Source organism: Syngnathoides biaculeatus, chromosome 9 (genome assembly GCF_019802595.1).
Source record: "Syngnathoides biaculeatus isolate LvHL_M chromosome 9, ASM1980259v1, whole genome shotgun sequence".
In the NCBI taxonomy this organism is placed as follows: domain Eukaryota; kingdom Metazoa; phylum Chordata; class Actinopteri; order Syngnathiformes; family Syngnathidae; genus Syngnathoides; species Syngnathoides biaculeatus.
The window spans coordinates 19,786,610-19,810,401 of NC_084648.1; the positions used below are offsets into that span (position 1 = coordinate 19,786,610).

A 23,792-nucleotide genomic window follows, 5' to 3' on the forward strand; every position below is an offset into this window, starting at 1 on the left:
ACGGTGACATATATCATATTCGCAGCTGTGTTTATTTTCAAATTGACCAAGAGGAGGAGGGTGGGGTGGTGGGGGTTATAATAACAATAGCATTTTTTTTTTCTTCAAAATATTGATTATTATTATTATTATTATAACATCTGACTTTGGGGTAGATAAAAGGAGCACAGGGATATACATACAGGGTACATACAGTACAAGAAAGCATAGCACCGTTTTACACTGAATACGGTTGTCTTTTGTGTACAGTATTACAGAAGGTTTTTCGAAAACCAATTTGTCGTGGGGAGGTCGGTCTGAAAGGGAGGGGGCACCCGTCTGTCATTTCAAATATAATACACCACAATTTGATTGGGGAGTTAAAAAAAAAAAAAAAAAATTAATATTCAGAGCTTTTTTTATAATGTTAAACCTGACCATTATAATTCTCATCTAGATTTTTGTGCAAGAAACATCTCGTAGTTTCCGCACCTTTACCTTCTCGCACGTAATCGACAACATCCATTCGTCTCTTTTCAAAAATAAGAAAGACATCTATAGGCCTACTGTACATTCTTTGGGCTGGCTTGATCAGTGACACACAGTCAAAAAAAAAAAAAAAAAAAAAAAAAAAGAGGAAGAGGTCGGCATCACGCTTCAAAGAACATCTACAACATGTCTGCTATGAGGTGGGCGGGTCAAAGTTGCAGGTAGGATCTGTTCGCAAATCGGTTCTAAAGGATACGGTGGGAAGTGTTGGGCCGTCAGTCATTTTACAACTCGAGGTTGCGGGTGGGGATTTGGGTCTGGGGGGACCTCGTGTGCTGCATTGCCTACAAACATCCATTTGTGTTTTCCCCCACTCACACGTCTACTTCCATATGAAAAGAACATGAATTGACAGCAACACGTTAAGCATGCTTGCACAAACGTTCACACCCTCTCACAAAAACACACACACACACACACGCATGCACACTAATTCAAGTTGAGCAGTCCCACACACGGGCTTTCAGAACACTGAGCCCAACCGGCGAGGAAAGTTCCTTGAATATGACAATTTTCTTGATACTGCAACGCAAGAACTGATTGGCTATCGCCAGGGGCAACCGACACCCCCCGAGAAATACGAGAACAACTCGGGGAACAGGAGACGCTTATCGTCACCGCACGAGCACCCATGCACACGAAAAAGCAACACAGTGGAACATCCAAAGTCAAACATTTGTTAGAAAAATATCTTTAAATGTCAAACTGCCCGCACACCCCCCCCCCTTTTTTTTTGATGCTACAACACTATCAGTGATGACAATAATTGTTCTGATTTTTTTTTTTTTTGAATCAAATGCATAAATGTTAGCGTGACAATGAATAAATGCTTCATGTTTTTAAGCCATGTGCGCTGGAAGACTGAAATCTTAGGAAAACGTTGTAATAAAACATTACCTTAGTTTTGCATTACAGTGGTTACACTAGGAATGTGAGAATTTTAGTATTAAAAACAAAACAAAAAAAAACAGGCGTAGGTACAACCAGGGTATTGTGAAGGACTGTTTGAGTAAAACGATTTGGCTTACGCGATTTCCCACGTGGAAAAAAAGTTTTGAAATAAGGACAACTTGGAAGTTTGACTTTGAAGGTTCCACCCAAACACATTCTGAAAACAAAACATAAAAACAAACTTGCTCCTACGCCAAACGTCGACACTTCCTCCAAACCGAGGCTTTTGCGTTTGATATGGCTTACAAGTGAAGTGAGGAGGTCCACATAGACCTGGTCCTGGTTTTTTTTTTTTTTTTTACTGCTGCTTGAGAACTGACGCACAATTGTAGTGAACTGCATGATGGTTTTTCTGAGGCCCAACGAGGAAGGGAAGGGTTAAACTGTGATGGAGCACAAGGCCAGGAGGCAAACATCCTATGTCGAGCTTTGCGGGTCCCAAAAAACCGTTTGTTCGGTTCAAGAATGTGGGTCATATCACGGTTATCGTCATCATCATCATCATCGGTCACCACACTCCTTGTGACTCTCTTTTTTTTTTTTTTTTTAAATTGCAGCCTCTGGTCTTTACAGCAGCACAGTTTGACACTTCCGGGTCTGGTTCCAGACTGAGGCAGAAGCAAAACTTTCCACATTCCTGAGAGTACAAGTACCATTCGGTAACTTCAAACCCTTACTAAATCGATTACTGTAAGACACGCACACATGCACGCACTTCTCACACAACGAGTGACAAGCGACTGGGATCTCGGTCAGTGATTTACTGTACACAACCACATCAAGTGCTAAAGTTTCATGAGGATATACTGTTCTGTTACGTATAGGGCTCTCTTGACTGTTCAAAAATAATCCCTTCTACATATATATATATACACGCACGCATCATCATCATCGTTATTGGGGGTTAGCTCTTGTTGGAAAATACACATTTTTCTATGGACGCCTTTGTCGTCGGGAATTCAAACAAACTGGATTACGCGATTGGCACTTGGAATACGTGCGGCGATCATCCCGCAAATAGTTCAGTTAGACTGGATTCAATATCTTTTTTTGTGTGTGTGTGTGTGTGTCAAAGAGTTATAAAAAAAAAAAAATAAACATTAATGACATTTTTATGTCAGCAGACTCTGTTACACAGAAATCCTGCAAGAAAAAAAAAAAAAAAAGAGAAATTTCCCGATCAGAGCCGGAACAGAAGGCGAGCGTTTGTTTGCCTGTACGGCCTTTCGCGCCGTGTCTGAGCATCCCGCGTTAGCAAAATTGGATCCGCGACAGCGGCAGTTGCTTTCGACGCAACATCGCGTTGTACCTGGCGTTGAAGACTTCCATTAAACACAGCTGGCGTGCCACCTCTTGTTACGGCTCTGATGTTACTCGTGAGGGTGGGGCCGGACTTGGTCCTCCCCGCCGCTCCGTGCCTGCGCCCTTTGGAGAAGAAAGCCACCTGGGGGGGAAGCGGCTTTAACAGGCAGTGTCAAAGGACTAATGTCACAGTGCTTAAAAACACTTGAGTTGCACACTTAAAGTTAAAAAAACAAAAACAAAACCTCACTTCATTTTGTTATCCCCTCCCCCCCAACTATTCAAAGCTAATAGTGGACTTTTGTGAGAACGTGAGAGGGGGTGCGGGGGGGAGGGAGGAGGGGGAGGTTCATCAGAGGAGTTTCGTCACCACGTCAGGAAACACTTTGAAGAAAGTAAAAATTTTCAAAAGCGACTAATAAAAGCTTACACAGTTATTCTTTCCATGCAATCATATAAAATACTACATTTCTGTTTCCTGTTAGGCTATATTGGATATTTACACTTTTTTCTTAATATCATACAGGAAATTTGTACAAGGTTAGTCCACTTTGACACACCTCCAACAGTCTTCGGTTACTGTGGCGATGCGGGTGTCTTTGTCACAGTCCCCGGACTCACGAGCCCCCCTTCCGGGACAAAACCGGAAGCTCGCCGGGGTTCATTTGTCCCGCTCGTTCCCGGCGATCCTCTTTCGTGAGATCCTCGCGGAGTCGCAGATTTCCTCGTTCCTGTGATCACACTTTTCAGCACGACGGGTTTGCCGGCCCGCCACACAGCTAAAAGAAATGTATGCCGCAGGCCCTCGGCATTTTTTTTTTTTTTCCTTCCTTCCTTTTCCAACTAAGTGCTGCTTTGCCCTCGGGAACCTTACTGCGGTTGGCTGGTGACGCTGTCAGTCCTGTGCGACGATGGCGCTTTCTGCTGTTTCTGGGGATGAGGTTTGAGCTGCTGCTGATGCCTCTGGTGGTGGGATTGTGGTTGCTGCTGCTGCTGCTGCTGTTGCCGTTGTTGTGACTGTTGTTGTTGTTGTTGCTGCTGCTGCTGCTGTTGATGAGTTGTCTGGGCGAAGGAACCCTGCTGCTGAAGTGGGAAAGCTGCCTGCAGAATCAGCTGGGTGGACTGGTTACTATGGAGAAGACGAGTGCCCTAACAGGGAAAAAAAAAAAAAAAAAAGTTTAAACAATACGACGGCTTTGTAAATGTGCGTGAACAAATACAAGTTGAAGCATCTCAATACATTCAAATATCCATCCATCCATTATCTGAGTTGCTTATCCTCACAAGGGTCACGGGTGCTGGAGCCTATCCCGACTACCCTCAGGCAGGAGGTGGGGTACCAGTCACTCACATTTGACGAGCGCGCTCACAAATATGCACAGTCGAGCATGACAAATCACGAGCGTAAAATTTGTTAGGAGTAGAAAAAAATAGATAATGAAAGACGTGTCTTATTTTGTGAAGTCTTGATATTAATTTACGTGTTTATTTCATAAACGTTGTTAACAAAACAAGCCTCCCCCGTTATCTTGAAGTTGAAAACGTTTCCTCTGTCTCCGTCTGATCATCTACTGATAGCTTTCATCAATGGATTGACAATAGAAAGCGGCGTAAATGACGCTAGATCATAACAACACATCACGATTGCCGACAAGAATGTCTTCCAATGGATCGCTGGCTTGTTGCCACTAACGCCGATTATGTTGAACTCAACTTTCAGCATTTTCAAAACATTGCAGATATAGACCAAACTTTTCTTCAGAAAAAGTTTGTCAGATCAATGATTTTTATTGATGAAAAATTTTAGTTTCATATCATGTTCGACTAATATCAGTTGAAATTGGAAATGATCATTTCTGAATTTGAAATGTTTGTTTTCTATTTTAGTTATTTTATTTTTAACCCATTCATGGCCAGGGTGGCAATTTTTCGCCTTATTGAGATATAAGTCTCCAAACAGGCCACAATCAAGGAAATAACACTTCTTTTTCGTTTATGGTTAAGTTATATGATAAGTTTACTCATTTATAATCTCGTCCCAAAAATCTAACTAACTTTGACCGATGAGTTATCCTGACCACACCCGTGCATTTTTCAAATGTGAGTGACTGGGGTACACCCTCAACTGGTCACTAGCCAATGAGGTTTAGTTCCAGTGTGACTATTATTAGTTGAAAGCTTTGTCGGCTTGTTTTGAAAGTCAAATTTATGTCTTTGTTGGCTGCAACTTATATCCATGAAAATCACTGGCACATTTACTTCCAAGTTTAATTTGTTCCAGCGCACGCGACTCAATTTAATTGCAGATCAAATCCATTTTCAGCATTTTAAGTCAAATATCCTTGGGCTGATCCCAAAAAAACCCACAGTGAGTACACGGAGCCAAGCGCCGCAACCATTTACTGCATTCAAGAAGGGACAATTGAGCAAAAACAACATGAGGTGGCGCACGTCCAGTCACACCAACGACATCTCACTGGACATTGGTGTAACTGCCACTTTCCTGACCTTCCAAATGACACAAACACTTGCACTTGCCCCTATATATATATAATATTTTATCCTGTGTGAGAAAGAAAAACACTGCACATTTTGCATGGATGTTGACTGTTCACGGACCAAAAGTTCTTCAACCCAAGCAATATTTTGTTCGAATATTTTTTCATTAACTGATTTTCGTGAACTGAGATTCCTCCTGAGTATATTTCAGTTCACTCAAAAACGTATCACCATTTAAAAAAAAAAAAAAAAAAAAAAACCTAAACTAGTAGTTTTCTTCTTTTTATGAGCAAGCAACAACTCGTAACCCCGAAAGCTCCTAAATGGGATCATTTGTAAATCATGGTGTGTGTGTTCCTTTCATCTCAGATGAACGCATATATATGTTTGGCACAATTTTTACGCCGGATGCCCTTCCTGACGCAACCCTTCTCAGGGAGTGGAGGCCCCAGTGGGATACGAACCCACAACCCCTGGTTTACCAAACCAGTGCTCTAACCACTGAGCTACAGGGCCTCATAATTTGTAAATCATGGTAACACTTGAAAAAATGTTGATTATATAATTCAATCATCCACGCTAGTGTAGCTATATAATATATGAGTTTCACTTTTTTTAATAAAACTACTGACAAAGTTTTGCACAGCCTTCTAAATCGAGATACATCTGCTTGTATCACTTTTCACGCAAAAAAAAAATCCCCACACCTTTTCAGTTTTAGTACAGAATGAAAAGCAGGAAGAGATAATATATAGTTATGAAATAAATTTATAAATCAGAAGATTCCCAAACAGCGCAATTAAAACAAATACTTTTAAGTATGCCGATCCCATTTCAATCATGCACACTTGGTGCCATCTCACGGTACCTGTAGGAATTGCTGCTGTTGCTGCTGCTGCCCCTGCTGGCCACTTTGCGCCACTACAGTCGTCTGGTTGGACCCGTCCGTCTGACCCTGGGGAGGTTGCGCTGGTTGGAGAGTCAGTGTCTGGGTTTGTCCTCCCTGCTGAAAATGTGGACAAGGAGTTTGAACAAAACAACAAGCAGCGCAAATGCTTGTCTGAAAATATGATTCACGTGGCAATTTTCTTTTGTCCTTACCTGTTGCCCACCAAAGGGGTTGTACGCAGTAACCACCTGACCCATAAACATGGAGGTCGGCACCATGACAGCGCCGCACGCCATTGGAGCTGTTACAAGTTTGGTCACCAGCTGCTGCCCTGCTGGAAAACTGCCAGGAGGACGAGATAAAAAAAAACAAAGTAAGAACGCTTCCGTGATCGCGCACAAATCGACTGTGAACGTCACGATTGAATCGAAAAACTCACCGGATCTGGCGGTCCTGTGTGAACGTGGCCACGGCGGCGCCTTGCTGCGTGTTGTTCTGCGGCATACTGGTGCTGATCTGGAGCACGTTGTGCTGCGCCGGCTGGGAGATCATCATGGTGTTGTACAGTTGGGTCGGCACTGAGTTCGGCGGCTGGGCCTGAGCTTGGGGCGGTTGCTGAGACTGCCGCTGGGTCTGGAGAGGGCCGAAGCCGAGAGGAAAAAAAAACAATCTTTCGCATCTTCCCAGAAACTGCTTTCTCCATTTCGGAATGTCTTATTTTCCCCTCCGCCAATGCAACGTGCAGATGGTCAGAGACGCAGTCAACAAATCATATGCGACAGCTTAAAGCCTGACAATGTGAAAATGACTTACAGCTGCATGATTTGGTGGTTTTATACAGGCCCAGATAGTGCACTGAATGTAAATCTGAAATCAAATCTATCTACTTCTATTTTGAGAAATTAAAACCAGATACATATGCTCTGTACCTTTTTTTGTTTTTCAGCCCAAACACATATTCCATGCACTAAATACTCAAAAATTACACTTCAAACACAGAATATAATAAAAACATACAGGAAAAAAAAATACAGTGTTCAAGAAACATTTACAAGAGATATCCCGATCTGAACATTTGATTAGAAATCAGAGCCCAGGTGATTTGCAGTTGACCAGTTTGGTCCAAAAAAGATCATCTTCGAATTGACTTCACACTGCAAAGTATGCACCGTAAGTGACTTTTTCCCCCACACGCCTTTCAACCCTGCGGTTTATGCGGCGATGCGACTAATTTGTGCATTTTTTCTAACGACCGCAAGGGGGCACTCGAGCGGAAAAGGTGAGAATGAGACCGACGGCGCATATGTGCCGAGGAAGTGACTTTTACCGGCCCCGTTAGCGCTGTAATAGTGTGTTGCTGCTGTGTGACTGGCATGTCTCACTGATATTTAGCAGTAAGTTTTATTTTAACCGGCCCTGTTAACGTTAGTTAATGCTAGCGCCACACTAGCGTTAGCACTAACGTAAAAACTCTTCGTGTGTACCGTCATTCTTTGTAAAAATCACGTGTTTCAATGTGGGTTTCGAAGTGAGCGCTTGCAGCTTTTACATTGCTACGGTGTATGTATGTACCAAATGGTATTTCCTTTACAAATGTACTCGGTGAGGCGTGTAACCAGGTGCGCTCCGTAGGCCGAGAATTACGGAGATGGAATAAGGAAAGTCAATGGTACAGGGTGGGCATAAAGAAGCAAAGGTAGAGACCGTGCTTTCTCTCGCGTCAAAGGGGATCTTACAAAAAAAAAATATAATCATAATTTAAAAAAAAAAAAAAAATTAGCAAATGGTCTGTAATTGTCACGCACGCAGCCGGGAGCATGGGCCGCCGACCTGCATGGAGGTGCTGCCTGGTGACATCTCTCATCGGTGACACAAACGAAAAGAACTACGTTTCCCACACATTTTGGAAAGCACGCTTGCAGTATAGAAACAAACAAAAGGGACACTGCCAGAAGAGCTACCGAGACCAAAGACGGAGTCACGATTCATTGCGTTGGGACCCCTTGACACGAGTGCTTCGATTAGAAGAGAGAAAGATGGTCCACAATCGCTTCGCTTCCACGGCCAACGGCAAAGCTGAAAAGCTGTTTGGCAAAACAGCTTGCCGGGCTTAACGGCATCATACGAAGACTTCACGGAGCCGCAGAAGAACAAATGCCATGCATTTAAACGGCTTCCCCATAAAAACAATTCGAATGAATGCGAAGTATTTGGAGACACGCACGCTTGTTTCATTTGATGAGGCACTAATATTGTCTGTAGATGACCAGTCACGCAAATGCCCACCCAAATACGGAGCTGCATGGATGCATCAGTTTACATTCAATTAAGAAATTACATGCACCGCTCAAATACTGTATACTGTACATACAGGCACTTTTCTTAAGGCATTGCACAAGTATCGTTGGACTCAGAATCAGCCAACACTCAATCAAAGGACTCAACTCGGGTGCAAATTGATATACAGCACAACCTCGGTTCTCGACCGCAATCCGTTCCAGAAGGCGGTTCGAGAAGTGACTTGTTCGAAATGCAAATCGATATTTCCCATTACAATTAATGGAAAAAGAAATAATGTGTTCCAAGCCTAAAAACAGTCAGTAAATGTAGATACCGGGACACGTCTGCGTTCAAAGGCTGCGTGATACACAACAACAGGGTGGGTCAGCAGGTCGGGCCGCTCGCATTACGTTATTGCCGGCTTTTTTCGGGGCCATTTCAGTACTGGATTTTCGTTCAAAATCAGAAGCAAAAATATGACTAATTTTTTTTACAAAATCCAATTTGTTCAAGAATGGAGACATTCAAGAACTGACTATTAAGTGTATATATTTTAGTAGCAGCACTGGCTGCATTTGTATGGAATACAGAATGTACAAACCATGCACAATGTTAAGAGACCAAACCAACAAGTAAGTTACAATGTTCAAATGCAAAGGCCCAAAAATATGTAATTTATAGTCCAATTACATTTTCCAAGAAAAATACGCCTCTCCAGGCCACCCAAATTTGGAGATTTGTATTCACACCCCTTGCATATTTTGCATTTTCTTGGCTTTTTTTTTTTTTGAGATGCCACCACAGAAGGTTATGGCAAAGAAAAAACTTTTCATGACTATCACAAAACTAGAAATCAAAGTTAAACAGTTTAGCTGCTCATAATATGTGCAAATAAATAACATATAAAATGAATTACACCATGTAAATACACTTCTTGTACACTACACAATGATTGAATTGCAGCAATACTTACTAAATGCCACTTGGTGGCAGTACTGCCCTGCGAGCATCTTGGCTCACTTTCATTTAGCTTTTTAAATATTAGTAAACTTCTCTTTACTCTCATATGAATGATCAAGTGTTTTGGAATTTCCAAAACAGTTAATTGAGTTTTCATGACGGTAAAACAGTTTGAGCCTGGAACCGATTAATTCCATTGACTGCATATGTAACCCAACAGGAAATATTGTTTGAATTCTGAGAAACTTGAAAGTCAACAAGCGTCAGATTACACATGGTGCTCAACTCCGGAGTTTATGGACTATATTGTGTGCAAGCTTTCGTCTCACCTGCTGCTGAAGACTCTGTTGAGTGGGAGGGGTTTGCTGCTGGATGGTGAGCTGCTGCGTTCCGGAATGCACGGGGTTAATCCCAGTTTGCTGGACCTGATTGCTCAGAGGGGTCGCCTGATGGACCGGCGCCACCTGGGGGAGCTGCACGTTCATTGCGCCACCCTGCTGCTGCTGCTGCAACAACATCTGCATTGAGGAAATGATTTATTTTACGTGAGCACAGTAACAGTTTAGAAAAGAAAAAACAAAACAAGAATTAATGAGAAAGCTCAACTGTTGTCTGTGATGATGGCTTTAAAGAGAACTAATACATAATGGATGATTCTGCTCCTAGAATTTACAACTGCACAAAAGCTGTCTGGCTTTGTACAAGTAATTTACCAAATTTGGAAAGCAACGTTGGCCAGATATTTCTTCTGTTTACATTTTAGTTTATGTACTGTAGATCTGACATTGATGCAATACAAATCTGATTTTAATGCATACTGAGCAGGGCACAACTACGGATTTTATATCATTCCAAGTCAAAGCCAAGCCAGTTTTGTCACCTGCTACTTTCAATGATGAAGCTGAAAATATGTCAGTCGGGCAGCTGAAGTGAAGAAGACATTCAGGTTGTGGCTGTATAATTTTAGCTACCGTCACGATTGCCAGTTAATGTTAACTACATACTGGCAGCAGTCCAACTGTCCCCAATTAACGCTGATTCCGTCACCAAGGCCTAAATTACACGTTGCTACTGTCTGGTTGTGTCTTTGTATACTCAACTCGTGAGCTGGAGAGGCGGAACGGTGGATCAGCTCTAAAGTGTCGATCTCACAGTTCTGAGGTCCAGGGTTCGATCCTGGCCCCGCCTGTGCGGAATTTACATGTTCTCCTCGTACCTGCGTGGGGTTTTTTTCTCCACTCCGGTTTCCTCCCACATCCCAAAAACAGGCAACATTAATTGGACCCTCTAAATTGCCCCTAGGTGTGATCGTGAGTGCGGCTGTTTGTCTCGATGTGCCCTTCGATTGGCTGGCAACCAGTTCAGGGTGTACCCCGCTTCCTCCTCGTTGACAGCTGGGATAGGCTCCACCACTCCCCGCGACCCTCGTGAGGATAAGCGGTTAAGAAAATGGATGGATGGGTGAACTGGAGAGCAAAACTGACCTCCAGGTTGTAATCCTACAAGAAAGTTTCCATATCACGAGTCACACTGTAATCTGAAGCCCGGACACCCTATGCAGGAAACCCATCTCGGAAACTCGTATCTTGGCTCTTGTTCTTTTGGTCGCGCTCACAGCTCGTGATCATAGGTAAGGGTATGAACGTAGCTCGACGGGTAAATTGAAACCTTTGCCTATTGACTCAGCATCACTGCAGATGCTCTACCGAGCCGCCTGTCGATCTCCCGCTCCATTCTTCCCCTGCTCATGATTCTTGAACGCCACCACTTGGGGCAGGATCACTCTCAACCCAGAGAGGGCACTGCGACCAAGGACCTGGTCTCAGATTTGGAGGTACTGATTCTGAGCCAGACGCTTCACATTCAGGTGCAAACTGTTGCAGTAACAGTTGAAGGTCACGGCTTGATGAAGAAACCAGAACTACATGATCTGCAAAAGGCAAAGATGCAACACTGAGGCCACGGAACCGGATACTCTCAACACAGTGGGGGCACCTAGAAATTCGGTGACAGAAGCAGCCTCACCGGAAACGAGTGTGATTTACTGCTGGCAACGCAGCCCAAACACTGACAGAATGGCCCTTATTTGGGGGTCCGGTACCCCATATTCGCAGAACACACTCCACAGGACTCCCCGAGGGACACAGTCGAACGCCTTCTCAATGTCCACAAAACACATGTAGACTGGTTGGGCCGGTCTTTCATGCACCCTCGAGGGCACTTTTGAGTGTGTGGAGCCAGTCCACTGTTAAAGCGGCCCGGGACAAAAACCACACACCTCTTACTGAATCTGAGAAATCAACTTCCCGATGGAGCCTCCTCTCTGGAACCCCTGAAATTTCAGTTACAGTGAATATTGTATTTACCTGGATACCCTGGCCCTGGACCCGCTGGAGCTGTTCCTGGATGTTCCTCAGTTCCTCCTGCTGCCGTTGAATGTTGGCCTGTATCATTCTGGTCCTTTGTTCAAGCTGCTCCTTTAGATGCTGCATAGCATTCACCTGCGCAGAGAATTCCATCATCGGCTGCCGTGGAGGAGAACAGAAACAAGGGTTTTGTTGATAACGGTATGTTTGCAGGATGGATCAATGATTTTTGACGTAGAGAAAAGAGCACAGAAGATGGATAAGTGACTTTTTACCTGTACATTTGACTGCAGTTGCTGTGGTTGTTGTTGTTGTTGCTGCTGCTGCTGTTGTTGTTGCTGTTGTTGTTGTTGTTGTTGTTGCTGCTGTTGTTGTTGCTGCTGCTGCTGCTGCTGTTGTTGAGTGATCATACTTGGGGTCACACTCTGGCCAGTCGTCTGAGAGCTCATGGACTGCAGATATTGACAAACGACGACTGAAGCTATTATATTACAGTTGTAATTAAAAATATTGAACAAGATTAGCTGTGCTGTGTTACAGGTTGCTCCGAGGTCATGTCTCGGTTCATTTGGTCTCACCTGGCTGCTGATGGATGAGCGACGCTGTGACGTGACCTCCATGGTTGAGGCCAGGGACTGTCGTGGAGGCGTGGCTGTATCCATATGTAGCTTGGAGGCTGTTGGTGCACAAAACAAATCACTAAGTAAAAAAAAACAAAAACCTATGAGGACATGTAGTTTACTGGTTAGTTTATCTGCATCAAACACTATGGATTAAACTTGCTATTATATTGAATAGCATTGTGCACAATATATGCCAGAACTTTGAAAGCCATAGTTACACATAACTCATACTGTAACATAAATAACTACATCTCCATGTTTTATTTTGACAAGGTTAGGCAACAAGTCCTTTTCCCTGTAAAAGTCAATGGTTGCTGAATATGGTGAGTAAAAACTGGTGTTGTAACTTACAAGTGCAAGTGTTGTCAGATACGTGCGATGAAGACTTGCGGGAACTTCGTGAAGACGTTGAGGGTGTTCGGCTGTGGTCAAACCTTTCTAATGCCTCCTTTAGGCTGGATGTGTTGAGCTCTGAACCAGAGTCCTGGGTCTGTGAGAGGGAGAAAAGAAGCGTGAACACTGGTAATATGCCACTTGAAACCACAAAAGATACAGTTTCATCTACAGAAAATATCGCATCCATTTCACCCTGTTTCTCATGTATAATGCACATTTCCCCTCCTCCCTCCCTTAATTGATCCTAAATCCATAGTGCGCATTATACATTGGTATAAGGAAAATGTGAAGAAGAAGAAAAACAATCTTTCACACTGCAAAAATGTACACTCCCACCTAGAGGTTGTGAAAAAAGTGTACAATTTCATTTTCATTAACAATGTTTATATAGTATTATACTAAATGGGAGCAGGTCACCACAGCCCTTGCCATTGTTATCTGTTGCTACTGCACTAGATGGCATGAATGCTCAGTCATGAGTTTGTTATACCTTAAATATTAAGGTAGAAAACTACTATTAATAAGGCTAGTTACTCAGCTGCCTTTAAACAAAAAGTAATTAGTTTTGCTGTAGACGTACAAAACTGTTGAGAAGCCCGGCATTTCAATGTGAGATTGTTGAGGAAGTCAATGGGCAAAATCCTCAGGGAAAAAAAGCACATGCACGTTTCGGGGCATGGGAAAGTGGCACACTTTCCAAAAATTGTGGAGCTGATGTAAACTGTAGCAGCGGGGACATCAATTCACCTCGCTATCGACTGTCAAATGTCGTCTCAATGCTTTCAAGGCAATGAAGAAAAAAGGTAATCACATTGCATGAACACAGAGCAGAATAAATCTTGGAAAACCCCAATAAAATACATATAATGTTTTATGCATATTGATAGCATCATAGTAATGCTGCGCATTATACATGGACCCAATCACTTTCCAGATTTTTTTTTTTTAACCATACACGAGAAACTACAATACATAGCCAAATGTTTCTCACAGAACATGAGAAACTAGTGTTTCTCATTTCACTCTATTAACACAAAGTGAAGAAAAACATACAGATATGTATGCAATTGTATGTTTATTTGTATTTACAAACTATTTTTTTCTAGTGTCGTAATAAATTGCTTCAACACTAGCCAAGCTGAAATTGCCTGCGAGCATGAAGGTTTCTCACTTATTTATGTCTTGCTTTTATTTAATTCAATGAATGTGCTTGAATGAGGCACCATGGAAAGAAAAAAAAAAAAAACGTTCACCTTATCCATAGTGACCTCTGGTTTGGACTCTTCAATCCCCAGCTCCCTTCTCTGTTCTGCCCTCACTTCTGCATAGCTAGAGATGTATTTTTTTTTTTTGGGTGCAGGAAGGAAGACACGCATTTCTTAGTCAATGAGCAGACATTTGTAGTTATTACAGTGACCTCATCAAAAAGAATCTTAGGTAAGGGGCAGTATTTGCGTATTATACCTGACCACTGTGTGTGTGCAGACAATAAACTCGGGCCGAGAATTCCACTGGTGATAGGTGATGTAGTAGTGCGTCTGCAGCCATATCCACTGTTGACCTTTAGTCAGGAAACGGTAGTAACAAGACTTCCCTTTACCGTACTGCATCACTAAGCAGAGGAAAGACAAAGACAACTGTAAGAAAAAGTACTGTACAGTACATGGAACGATTGCTAGCGATGCAAAGTCAATGTACAAGTGAGCCCTCACAGTGTTCATGGCACTTAGCAAGCGTCTCCAGATCGTCCACGTGATAATAGTCGTACCCTGAAGTTCCCAGAACCTCAAATGGTAAGTAGCCAATTATTGGTGGAGCTCTGAAAAAGGCAAACGAAATGCGTCAATAACAACACCCGAGTTGGGCTGCGATGTAATGGAATGCACGGGAACATCAGACTCATAGCCACGCACGGTACACGTGGTTTACCTGTGGTCTAGAAAGAGGAACTTCCATTCCAGACTGTGCCTCGATGTGAATTCTTCATTGGGCTCTTCCACTGTGCACATTTCCTATGAACATAACACAAATACAGTCATATTTTAGCCTTCTTAGGTGTGCTGTAGTTTTTAAAGCATATTTAGAGATGTTTTAAGGTGACTGCGCCTTAGATTACCTTTATAAACTGAGGTTTAGTGAGCCGTACAGTAGCCACAAAGCACACTTGGTCGTCAAAGGCCGGCTGTAGCGAGCGCTGCAGCACTCCTGCCAGACCGTTCCTCGTCACATTTGGAACTACAAAAAGAACAGCGAGCTCCGAGTGAGCAAATCAATCGAAAATCTGAAAACCAATCGATGAATAAAGCGCCATACCATTATTGAGCGACTTAAAATTTCCGATGAAGCTCACATATTCGTAGATCGGAGGTTCTTTTGGGTCAATGGACCCTCGGAGCATATGACAGCAGAATTCCATGTAGTTCTTACCTGGAGAGGGAAAAAAAAACACATTCCTATCAACTAAATTCTCAAAACAATATAATTGCCATTAATATTTACCAGACAACAAAAAAAGTTCTTGACACATGACGTACACTCAACCTTCATTAAATCTGTCAGAAAATTACAGATATCCGGAATGTAAAATAATACATTTAATATGACTGTATATTCCCAATGTGTAATATGAACCCGTATGGTAAAAAAAAAAAAAAAACCCTGAAAACTATCAATGTACAAACACATGAGACAAATGAATTCGTACTCTTCAAATAATCTGACGTCAGGCTCTCTGGGTCATTTGGGTGTGTGGACAGGGCTTTGTACACTTCTGAGTGTTCTCCAACTGGCAGGAAGTTTAACAAGTTCTGGTCCACCAGGTCTGCCTGCCAAGCCAAGAAAGAAAAAAAAACAAAGTTAAAAATCCTCATTCGAATGTTCTGTGCTATGCAGTCAGATATGCAAATGCCGATCTCCCATGCCACTTAAAGGATTAAGTGGCCCCCCCCCGCGTGCGCCTCTTATAGTTCGTGTTTGTGTTCACTACTGGGATGGGTTAAATGAAGAGGAGAAATTTCGTGCAGACGCGTGTGTCCACGACATTAAAGTTCAGTCTACTTCTCATTACCGGTTGCTAACACAGGCTCCGAATGTTCACTTGTGCATAAGAGTAAAATGATTATCAACGACTGAGGATATTAATATAGCCAGGGATACTCACAGGAAGGTGTTCCAGTAATGAGGTGACGCTCTCTGACACATAGAGGATATTCCCGTCAGTCATTATTGCTATGAAGAAGCCATCCAGAGCCTGATAATGTCAGGTAAAGACAAAAAAAAAAAAAAAAAACACTCTTCAAGATGAACCTACAGCTGTGGTTGTGTGTAGCAGGTAATTTATGTCCCGTTAACTTGACATGCAATACGATAACTGACCTCCAACATGAGCTGGGTGAACTCCTCATTGCTGAGAAATGGCGGCTTCCAGTCCTGTCTGATCTCACTGGACTCAGACTGGGCAGCGATTTCTAATCAGGAGATAAAAAAAAAAAAATGTTTTGAGAGGAGAATTGTTGCAACAAAAACAAAACAAAAATGCTACAAAAAAATAACAAGCCTGCCCTGTCACCAGAAGCGTCTTTGAAAAGTGTATTGATTACACTCGTGAAAGTTCACAATGAAAACAAGGTAGAATGATAGCTAACACTGTGTACAGATAACAATAAAGAAAGAGTAAGTAAAGTCAAAAGAACCAAAGCTGGAATGTGATATTTGTTGAAAGAGTGCAGTGGAACCTCCAAATGAAACACTCAAAAGAGATTTTTTTTTTTTTTTTTTTTGTCGTCGAAAATGGGCTTTAAAAGTCAAACAGTATTAGGGAGTTCCAACCGTGACCCTGCAGGACACAAGAGAGGCGAGCAAATCGGTGTGCGCATCGAAAGAATTAAGCTACCAAGAACTGTACGTTTTACTTTTGGTTTCTCTAGTTTTGTGATGTTTGTGAGAGGAGAAGTCTAATAAAAACCCTGAACCAGAAAAGAAACTTATACAACTTCAACTACACAATCAACAAAACAACGATTACACAGCACACACACACACATGAAATTTAACAAGATGCCATGTTAAACTCACAACTACACTGCCTGTCGGGCATCGTCCAAGGGTGAGGAGTAGTTTGACACTATGGTAGTAATGTATCTAAGTAGTAATGACAGTAATGCATTGACTGTAGCGTTAATAAAGGCTTCAGGATGGAGACAGCTTGAGTCTAGAACAATGATCATTAGACATTACATATATATTAATTAGAACAGCCCGTGTTACAAAATAAGACTATTGGATGGATGCGTTCCACTGGCAGAACAAACGTCGCATACGAAACTAAAGCAACAGTCAACATTAATTAAGAACCGGGACCATTAAGCCCTGTCGTGTGCGGCGTGGAAACAGGAAGTGAGGCAACCCGACCTTTGTGTTTACACAGGAAGTCGATACTTTTCTGCAGGATCGTGGACTTGTCCATCTTCCTGGTGTTGCCTGGCAACATGGTGCCAAGCTCCTTGATGAGGACATTGAACTGATCTCTCCGTTTCTTCTCAGACTTGTTACGGGACACGCTGCAATTCAAAGGCGGGCGTGGTTGAACAGGTGAACGATTGTTCATGTGTGACATTGTGACAGCCCTATTTAGTGCTTGTCGTTATCCATAATCTAATACAGTATTCCCGTTCAATTTACCGTTTTGCTTTGTCCTTTTCATCTTCTTCCATCAATCCATCAAAGATGCTACAATCATCCCTGCGTGAGGAGAAAAATCAATTATTGGATGTTTTCTCTTGTTCTAATGAGTACCTACGTTTGTGATTTCCTGCACGTTCACACACTTGTTGCTGGCTTGAAACCAGATATGCAACGGTACTAATAGCTAATGGAGGATGTCGGCTAATAAGAATTCCTACATGCCAGCGGCTGGTTTATTTTTGGGTCGTGCCGAAAGCGAGGCAGACAGAGAGAGATGGAAGGAATGTGTTGTGCTCGCCAAGAAGGTTACCAGAGCATTTGTAAAGCCAACGTGACGTCTCCAGCTTTCTGGCTTCTGCTCTTGTTACCAAAATCAAATCGAACAGTTTACTTTCTGCTCTTGCTTGACTGTAATCCGACTTTGACACATAAGAGGTGCACTTTCTCCAGAGACTTGAATTCTAAAGAGGGAAAGTTTTCATAGACCACAAAAAGAATCAAACGCAGATGTCAGGAAGGAACACTCGGAGAATTCATTCTCTGTTGGACGCGTTGCTAATCTTTACATTGAGACATGTTTGCATTTGCGGCTATAGACTAGGCGTCAAACAACTTTTTTTTTTTTTTTTTTTTTGTAGTTGAGGCCCATAAGTTGCAACACAATTTTAAGTGGGTTAATCAATGACATAATTGAGATTTTTTTTTTTTTCTGCCCAGTGCATCAGTCCCCAACCTTTTTTGCACCACGGGCCAGTTTCAAATGGAGACATATTTCGAAAGACGGGCATTGAAACAAAAACAAATGGCTGAAAATAAAAACGCACTTTTAAGATAAATCTACTTAATTGGTCTCATTAATGAGAGTCAGCGCGTTTCAACTGCTCTGATGTGTTGTGCCACAGACGTAAGACGGGACTTCGTAGCCAGGCTCCCAAAAATGAAACTTCAATGTTTCACTTTTACTTGTGATTTTATTGTCCATGAGAATTTGCACATTTTGCAAGTGACCGTGCTACTGGCCCTATTTTTGGTTGACTACTTCCACACATTTGCAGCGTACGCCGGCCGCATACATTAACGTCAATGTAAGTGTCGTGATGATGGTGGAAGATCTATCATACAACATCTACTGTGAAAAGTGACACAACTATTGTAACATTTTGGCAATTAAGATTCTTGCACCGTTGCCCTCCGTCCTCGCTGCCAGTCCTGCGGACGTGCTTCTGCTGCTGGTATGAATGTATTAAGAAGAATGGCAATCGGGATAGCTGAAGCTAGCAAAGCTAACTGCTATTTTCCCCAATAACCAGGTTACTCTCGAATTCTCAAACCAACACAGACATGTGCAGATTGTCTTGCCACAGAAGTTTTTGTCAGGTAACGCCTGTCGAGTTAAAAGTCTTTTTAAACCGGCCAATTACGAGACGAGATGCTAAAGTAGCGATTAGTCAACTTCAAGCTTGACGTGGATGTTGACGAATTGGTTCAACCCCTACTGTGTATTGAGTGCTTGTGTGTGTGTGTGTGTATATATATATATATATAATAATCATAATCTAGTCTTTTGTTTTTGTGAAAATACAGCAGTGTGTCACACAGTCGGTGTTTGCTGCAACATACCCAATGCTTGATGTCATGGTGGCTGCTGATCAGGGCTGCGGTTGTGGTGACTTGCTCTTTAGCCGTGAGGTAGGCATTTGGAAGTCCACCTAAAAGGGAATGAAGAGAAACATCTATTAACCAAACCATGACTTTATGTTTAGAATTTTATTCAGAGGACTTAAAAAAAAAAAAAACACAAACAAGTGTAGTCAAGTTTATATTGAATCAAAATGTCATAGATGCGATAACCCATCCATCCATCCATCCATCCATCCATTGTCTTAGCCGCTTAGCCTCACAAGGGTCGCGGGAGTACAGGAGCCAACCCAGCTATCAACGGGCAGGAAGCAGGGTACACCCTGAACTGGTTGCCAGTCAGTCGCAGGGCAAGTTTCATCCACCTCCTTTGATTTATTATTTATTTGTATTATTTCTTAACGATAGGTTTTGTTGTATTTACAGTGAGTCAATGTTTACCTTGAGGCTTACGGCCACGCTACCCTGAGAACGCCCGATCTTGTCAGATCTTTGAAGCTAAGGGGGTTTGGCCCTGGTTAGTACTTGGAAGGGAGACCGTCTGGGAATACCGGGTGCTGTAAGCTTCTCTCCCCGGTTAAAATGCAGAGAGGTTGCGCCAGGAAGGGCATCCGGCGTAAAACTGAGCCAAGCAAATATGCGTTCATCTGAGATGACACGCTGTGGCGATGCCTAACGGGACAAGCCAAAAGGAAAAGAAGAAGGATCTGCACTAATATTTAAGTTACTGGTTTATATTTATGTCATTCTTTAACTTATATGGTGTATATTGCCAAGAAATATGTACAGTTAAGCTAATGCATTGAGATACCGTGGATAAGTGATATTACAGCCGCTCGGCAGATCCTCAACGGAACTCATAAAGTAACTTGTAATGCAACAGATACTTTTAAAATCAAGTTTAGTAATGACAACAAGAAAAAAAGGAACCTAATCAGGACAATTCCATATATACATTTCCTGTATATATATATATTTTTTTTTAATTCTTCTAAGGCACTGTTTCCAATAACATTGAAACATTCTTAATTGTCAACAAAGGTAAACCCTGTTAATAATAAAATGTATAAAAAAAAAAAAGTCTTCACAGCAACCAGAAAAGTCGAAGGTGTAAGAGTAAGCGATTAACCGATTCATAATTTATTGGGGTGTCTCATCGATTTTAGTTTTTGAAAAAAAAAAAAAAAAAAAAAAAAAAATCCAATTAGCATCTTCCATAGTCTACTGATTCGCACGTTTTCATCTGAAAAACATGGCGGTGCACAGGAAGGCGCTTGATTTCTGAAGAGGCACCATTTCATCAGTGATTTGGAATCGGTCCACTGCAAAGTATGTTTCAAGACTGTGGAAACGGAAGCGAATAGCACAGATGGCAAAACTCCAGCTAACAAACAGACAACTTGAGGCAATCGTAGTGTCGATCAACACTGAACATTTTCAGGGACACAATGCCCGCTTAAAAGTTGCAAAGAAGTCATTTATCTATACACTGCTCCACTTTCATGGTAGTAGCAGATGTTGTGATAAACACATCCAATCTGTACGATGCAATGCATTAAACACTTTACAGGGATTCATTCCCATCGAGTCACAGAATATGACTTCACCGACAACTTCTGGTGGTGTGACTTCGTAATAAGAGCGCCCATATGTTCACCAGACATTACAGCGTCATTGAAAAAAAAGAAAGAGCTTCCCATGGCTGAATAATACAGGCTGGAAATACCTCTGAGGGACATATTTGTTGTCACATATTATTCTCAGAGGGAAGATTTTTGGTGAATAGATTCATGTTAAAATGTCGAAGATTTAACATGTATTGCGTTTAAAGGTCGATGATTTTCTCCATGTTTTGAATAATGTCAATGTAATTTTCATTATCTTGTAATTTAAAGGGGAGGGGATCAAATAAAATCAGAACATGGATTTTGGGGACAAGTGAATCAGGGATTTTATTCTCAGACTGTAACGCCCAACCCTATTGTGGCATAATGTGAAGGGGAGTCACAGATGGGCCTCATGCATCGCATGTTAACGTTCCTATTTGGAAAAAAAGTGTAGTGGGAGGAAAAAAAAAAAGGAGGTAAACACCGCTTGACAAAAACATTACCTTTACATTGATAATGGGGCAACGTTTGTGTTTTGAATAATAATTCCTATAGTACGCTCTTCTTCATAAAACGCTTCTTTCAATGAGGCTGGGCTTTCTTTTGGAATAATTGGCGCAAAGAGTGGCGCAGAACGCCAAAAACAAAACACTTGCGGAGTACATTTTTTTTCCTCGCAATTTTGCATGTCTATAACGGAATATTTTTCCCCCTCAAAAGGCCAAATTATGGGGCACGTGTGTGTTCGATGTTTAACTGTGTATCTACACCGCTAAATGACACTGTTTACTATTAATCAGTTATGAAAAAAATATCATGCAATAACATTTATTGTGCTTGACATGATCTGTTGAAGCTGCAAACTACTAATTATTCTAATTGCATGACAGTGCTTGCGCTTGTGTGTTCACTCACCCCACTACAGCTCATGCACGGCGTGAGTTAATATCTTTCTTCAGGGGCTTAATGAGGATAGGGTCAAGGGTCAGAGCCAGGGGGTCGTCAGGGGTCACCAGACCGCGGGAAAGACATGGTGGTCACCCAAACCTGTAGAACAAATCAGGTCAGTCTGGGGTCAGATTTCATCTCGTCATTCAAACAGGCTGCAGATATCGCAACTGAAACACTGATTAAAAAAAAAAAGTTTATAGAGTATAAAAATTGGGTTAAAAATACACATGAAAAGCCTGAAAACAAAACTCTTGCTGTTTGAAAAAACAAATAAATAAATATGAGTCGGGAAAAAATCTCAAATGCCTTCAAGTACAATTCATATAGTGTACATCAATGGTGAAAATAAATAATTTTGCATGCTGCTATACGTACAGCGCTCTTGAGAAAGTATCTTGGAGCGGTGACCTAGTTCTAAACAAAACAGGATGATTCAAAACTGTCAACTTACGCAGTCACTGGAATGCCCCTTTGAGGCAGAGCTTGTTGTTTTAGAGGCTATTCTCCTGAGTGCTTACAGATCTTTTTTGCGTGAGCCACACCTCGCCTGCAACACACGTACAGAGAGGACAAAAAAAAAAAAGAACCTGTCAACAAACCAGGAGACCCGAGCTCAATTTGACATGCATGCAAATGGTCGGAGGCCAGCATTGAGCTCAATAAAAAAAAAAAAAATAGCTTCGTAACTGCAAGACTGATTTACATTTTGTAGGTACATTTGAGATTAAAACTATAAAAAAGCTATTCTAAACAATAATAACTTAGTAATTGTGATAGTACATGCACTTCAAATAAATTAAAGGCCTATTTACGAACTGTAGCCTGTTATCAGAACTGGAGTGAATGAACCTGCCCAAAGTGTAGGACTTCATAAATTTTTAAATTGCTCAATAGTAAAAAAACATATCCCTATCGTCTTCAATTCTATAAAAGTACTATAATGTTAGCCTAACGGCCCAAATCATTTTTGAACACTTTCAACAACCAAGGGGGGAAAAAAAACTTAAATTTAAACAAGTCGAGTTCATTAGTTTCAACCACTTCTTATTACCAAGACCTTAATGACTGAGAATCCACAATTTTAACCCAGCACATTGCTATTTTTATTTTATTTATTTGTATTACTGATATTGCACCAGTATGCTCAACATGACTTGGGCAGTTGTGCTATTAGGCTAACGATAACCAATTCGATGATCAAATCCTCACATTTTCCAACCTGACGATACTGGGACCCTTGCAGTAGAAATCCATTTCCTTCACGATTACAACTTCACCTTTTTTTCTACGACTACTGTACAAATAAGGCACTAGCTTGTTTCAAATCTGAATCTATTATTTCAATAACGGAAGGTCAAAGTGTGCTGCTTGCACTGGCAACAAACGAGCAATCTTTCGAGCTACGCTTTGAACGAGACTGGTGAAATACTGTCAATGTTCGTTGGAACCATTTTCTTGACCCTGGAGTGGCTCCACTTTGGGAAGCGCTGCCATGACCTACTGTACAGTAATCCTCGTAGCTTAGCTTTTACTTCATTGAGGCATTCTTGTGAATAAACACGCTCGAATAGCATCGCGGCGCGACCGAATAGCGCATTTGAACCGAGCGAATTACTCGAAAAAGCAGTAAATAAAGCACCAGCGTGTGTGCCACAGGTGTTCGTTATACAACCGGGAGAGCAACCCACATACTGTAGCTAGCTAACATGCTAACCGAGCTTTGCTAACGAAACCTGACAATTTAGCCAACTCGCTTCTTCCCCCCCCTCCTCCGTTACACGACACGGCAAACGAGGCTGGCCTTTTCACATAAATGACAACGATAATAAAATTGGGAGGAAAAAAAACGAGGCAAGCAATAATAGCAGCATATCACGTCAAAACTGGCGTTGAGCCGCTGGCTGTCACGCAACCACTGAGCAGCAAAATGTATTCCGTAAAAAATACCGCTGTGTTTCGTCAAAGCCTGACCGAGCTCTCGGCTCAATACATTCAGACAAAAACAGCTGAGGGGCAACAAATACGCCCGTTAAAATGCATTAAAAAAAAAAAAAAAAAAACGCGATGGTGGAAATATTTACGCGGCAGATGTAGGTGTACGCACGCGCACACGCGTACA

The 23,792-nt window shown here is 41.9% G+C and overlaps 1 protein-coding gene and 1 pseudogene across 8 annotated transcripts in view; one reads left to right on the forward strand and one right to left on the reverse strand.

Moving 5' to 3' along the window:
• The window catches only part of LOC133505792 (circadian locomoter output cycles protein kaput-like), a 40,922-nt gene that overhangs the window by 16,698 nt on the left and 432 nt on the right, over positions 1-23,792 (reverse strand). For 2 of the 8 annotated variants that reach the window (XM_061829247.1, XM_061829248.1), the window contains exons 2-24: positions 22,125-22,220; positions 21,638-21,769; positions 19,098-19,186; positions 17,475-17,534; positions 17,205-17,353; positions 16,170-16,261; positions 15,955-16,044; positions 15,499-15,619; positions 15,108-15,221; positions 14,911-15,029; positions 14,724-14,806; positions 14,507-14,613; positions 14,259-14,406; positions 14,048-14,123; positions 12,750-12,888; positions 12,354-12,451; positions 12,051-12,230; positions 11,776-11,934; positions 9,739-9,927; positions 6,609-6,802; positions 6,382-6,511; positions 6,149-6,286; positions 12-3,930 (exon numbers count right to left, since the gene is read on the reverse strand). In XM_061829247.1, coding sequence (XP_061685231.1) covers positions 3,652-3,930; positions 6,149-6,286; positions 6,382-6,511; positions 6,609-6,802; positions 9,739-9,927; positions 11,776-11,934; positions 12,051-12,230; positions 12,354-12,451; positions 12,750-12,888; positions 14,048-14,123; positions 14,259-14,406; positions 14,507-14,613; positions 14,724-14,806; positions 14,911-15,029; positions 15,108-15,221; positions 15,499-15,619; positions 15,955-16,044; positions 16,170-16,261; positions 17,205-17,353; positions 17,475-17,534; positions 19,098-19,114 — 2,682 coding nt within the window. In that variant the 5' untranslated portion in view covers positions 19,115-19,186; positions 21,638-21,769; positions 22,125-22,220 and the 3' untranslated portion in view covers positions 12-3,651. Of the gene's footprint in view, positions 1-11; positions 3,931-6,148; positions 6,287-6,381; positions 6,512-6,608; positions 6,803-9,738; positions 9,928-11,775; positions 11,935-12,050; positions 12,231-12,353; positions 12,452-12,749; positions 12,889-14,047; positions 14,124-14,258; positions 14,407-14,506; positions 14,614-14,723; positions 14,807-14,910; positions 15,030-15,107; positions 15,222-15,498; positions 15,620-15,954; positions 16,045-16,169; positions 16,262-17,204; positions 17,354-17,474; positions 17,535-19,097; positions 19,187-21,637; positions 21,770-22,124; positions 22,221-22,882; positions 23,769-23,792 lie in introns of those variants that run through there. The other 6 variants (XR_009796341.1, XR_009796340.1, XM_061829251.1 and 3 more) reach the window with 6 other exon arrangements.
• LOC133506835 (5S ribosomal RNA) lies at positions 19,563-19,681 on the forward strand (annotated as a pseudogene).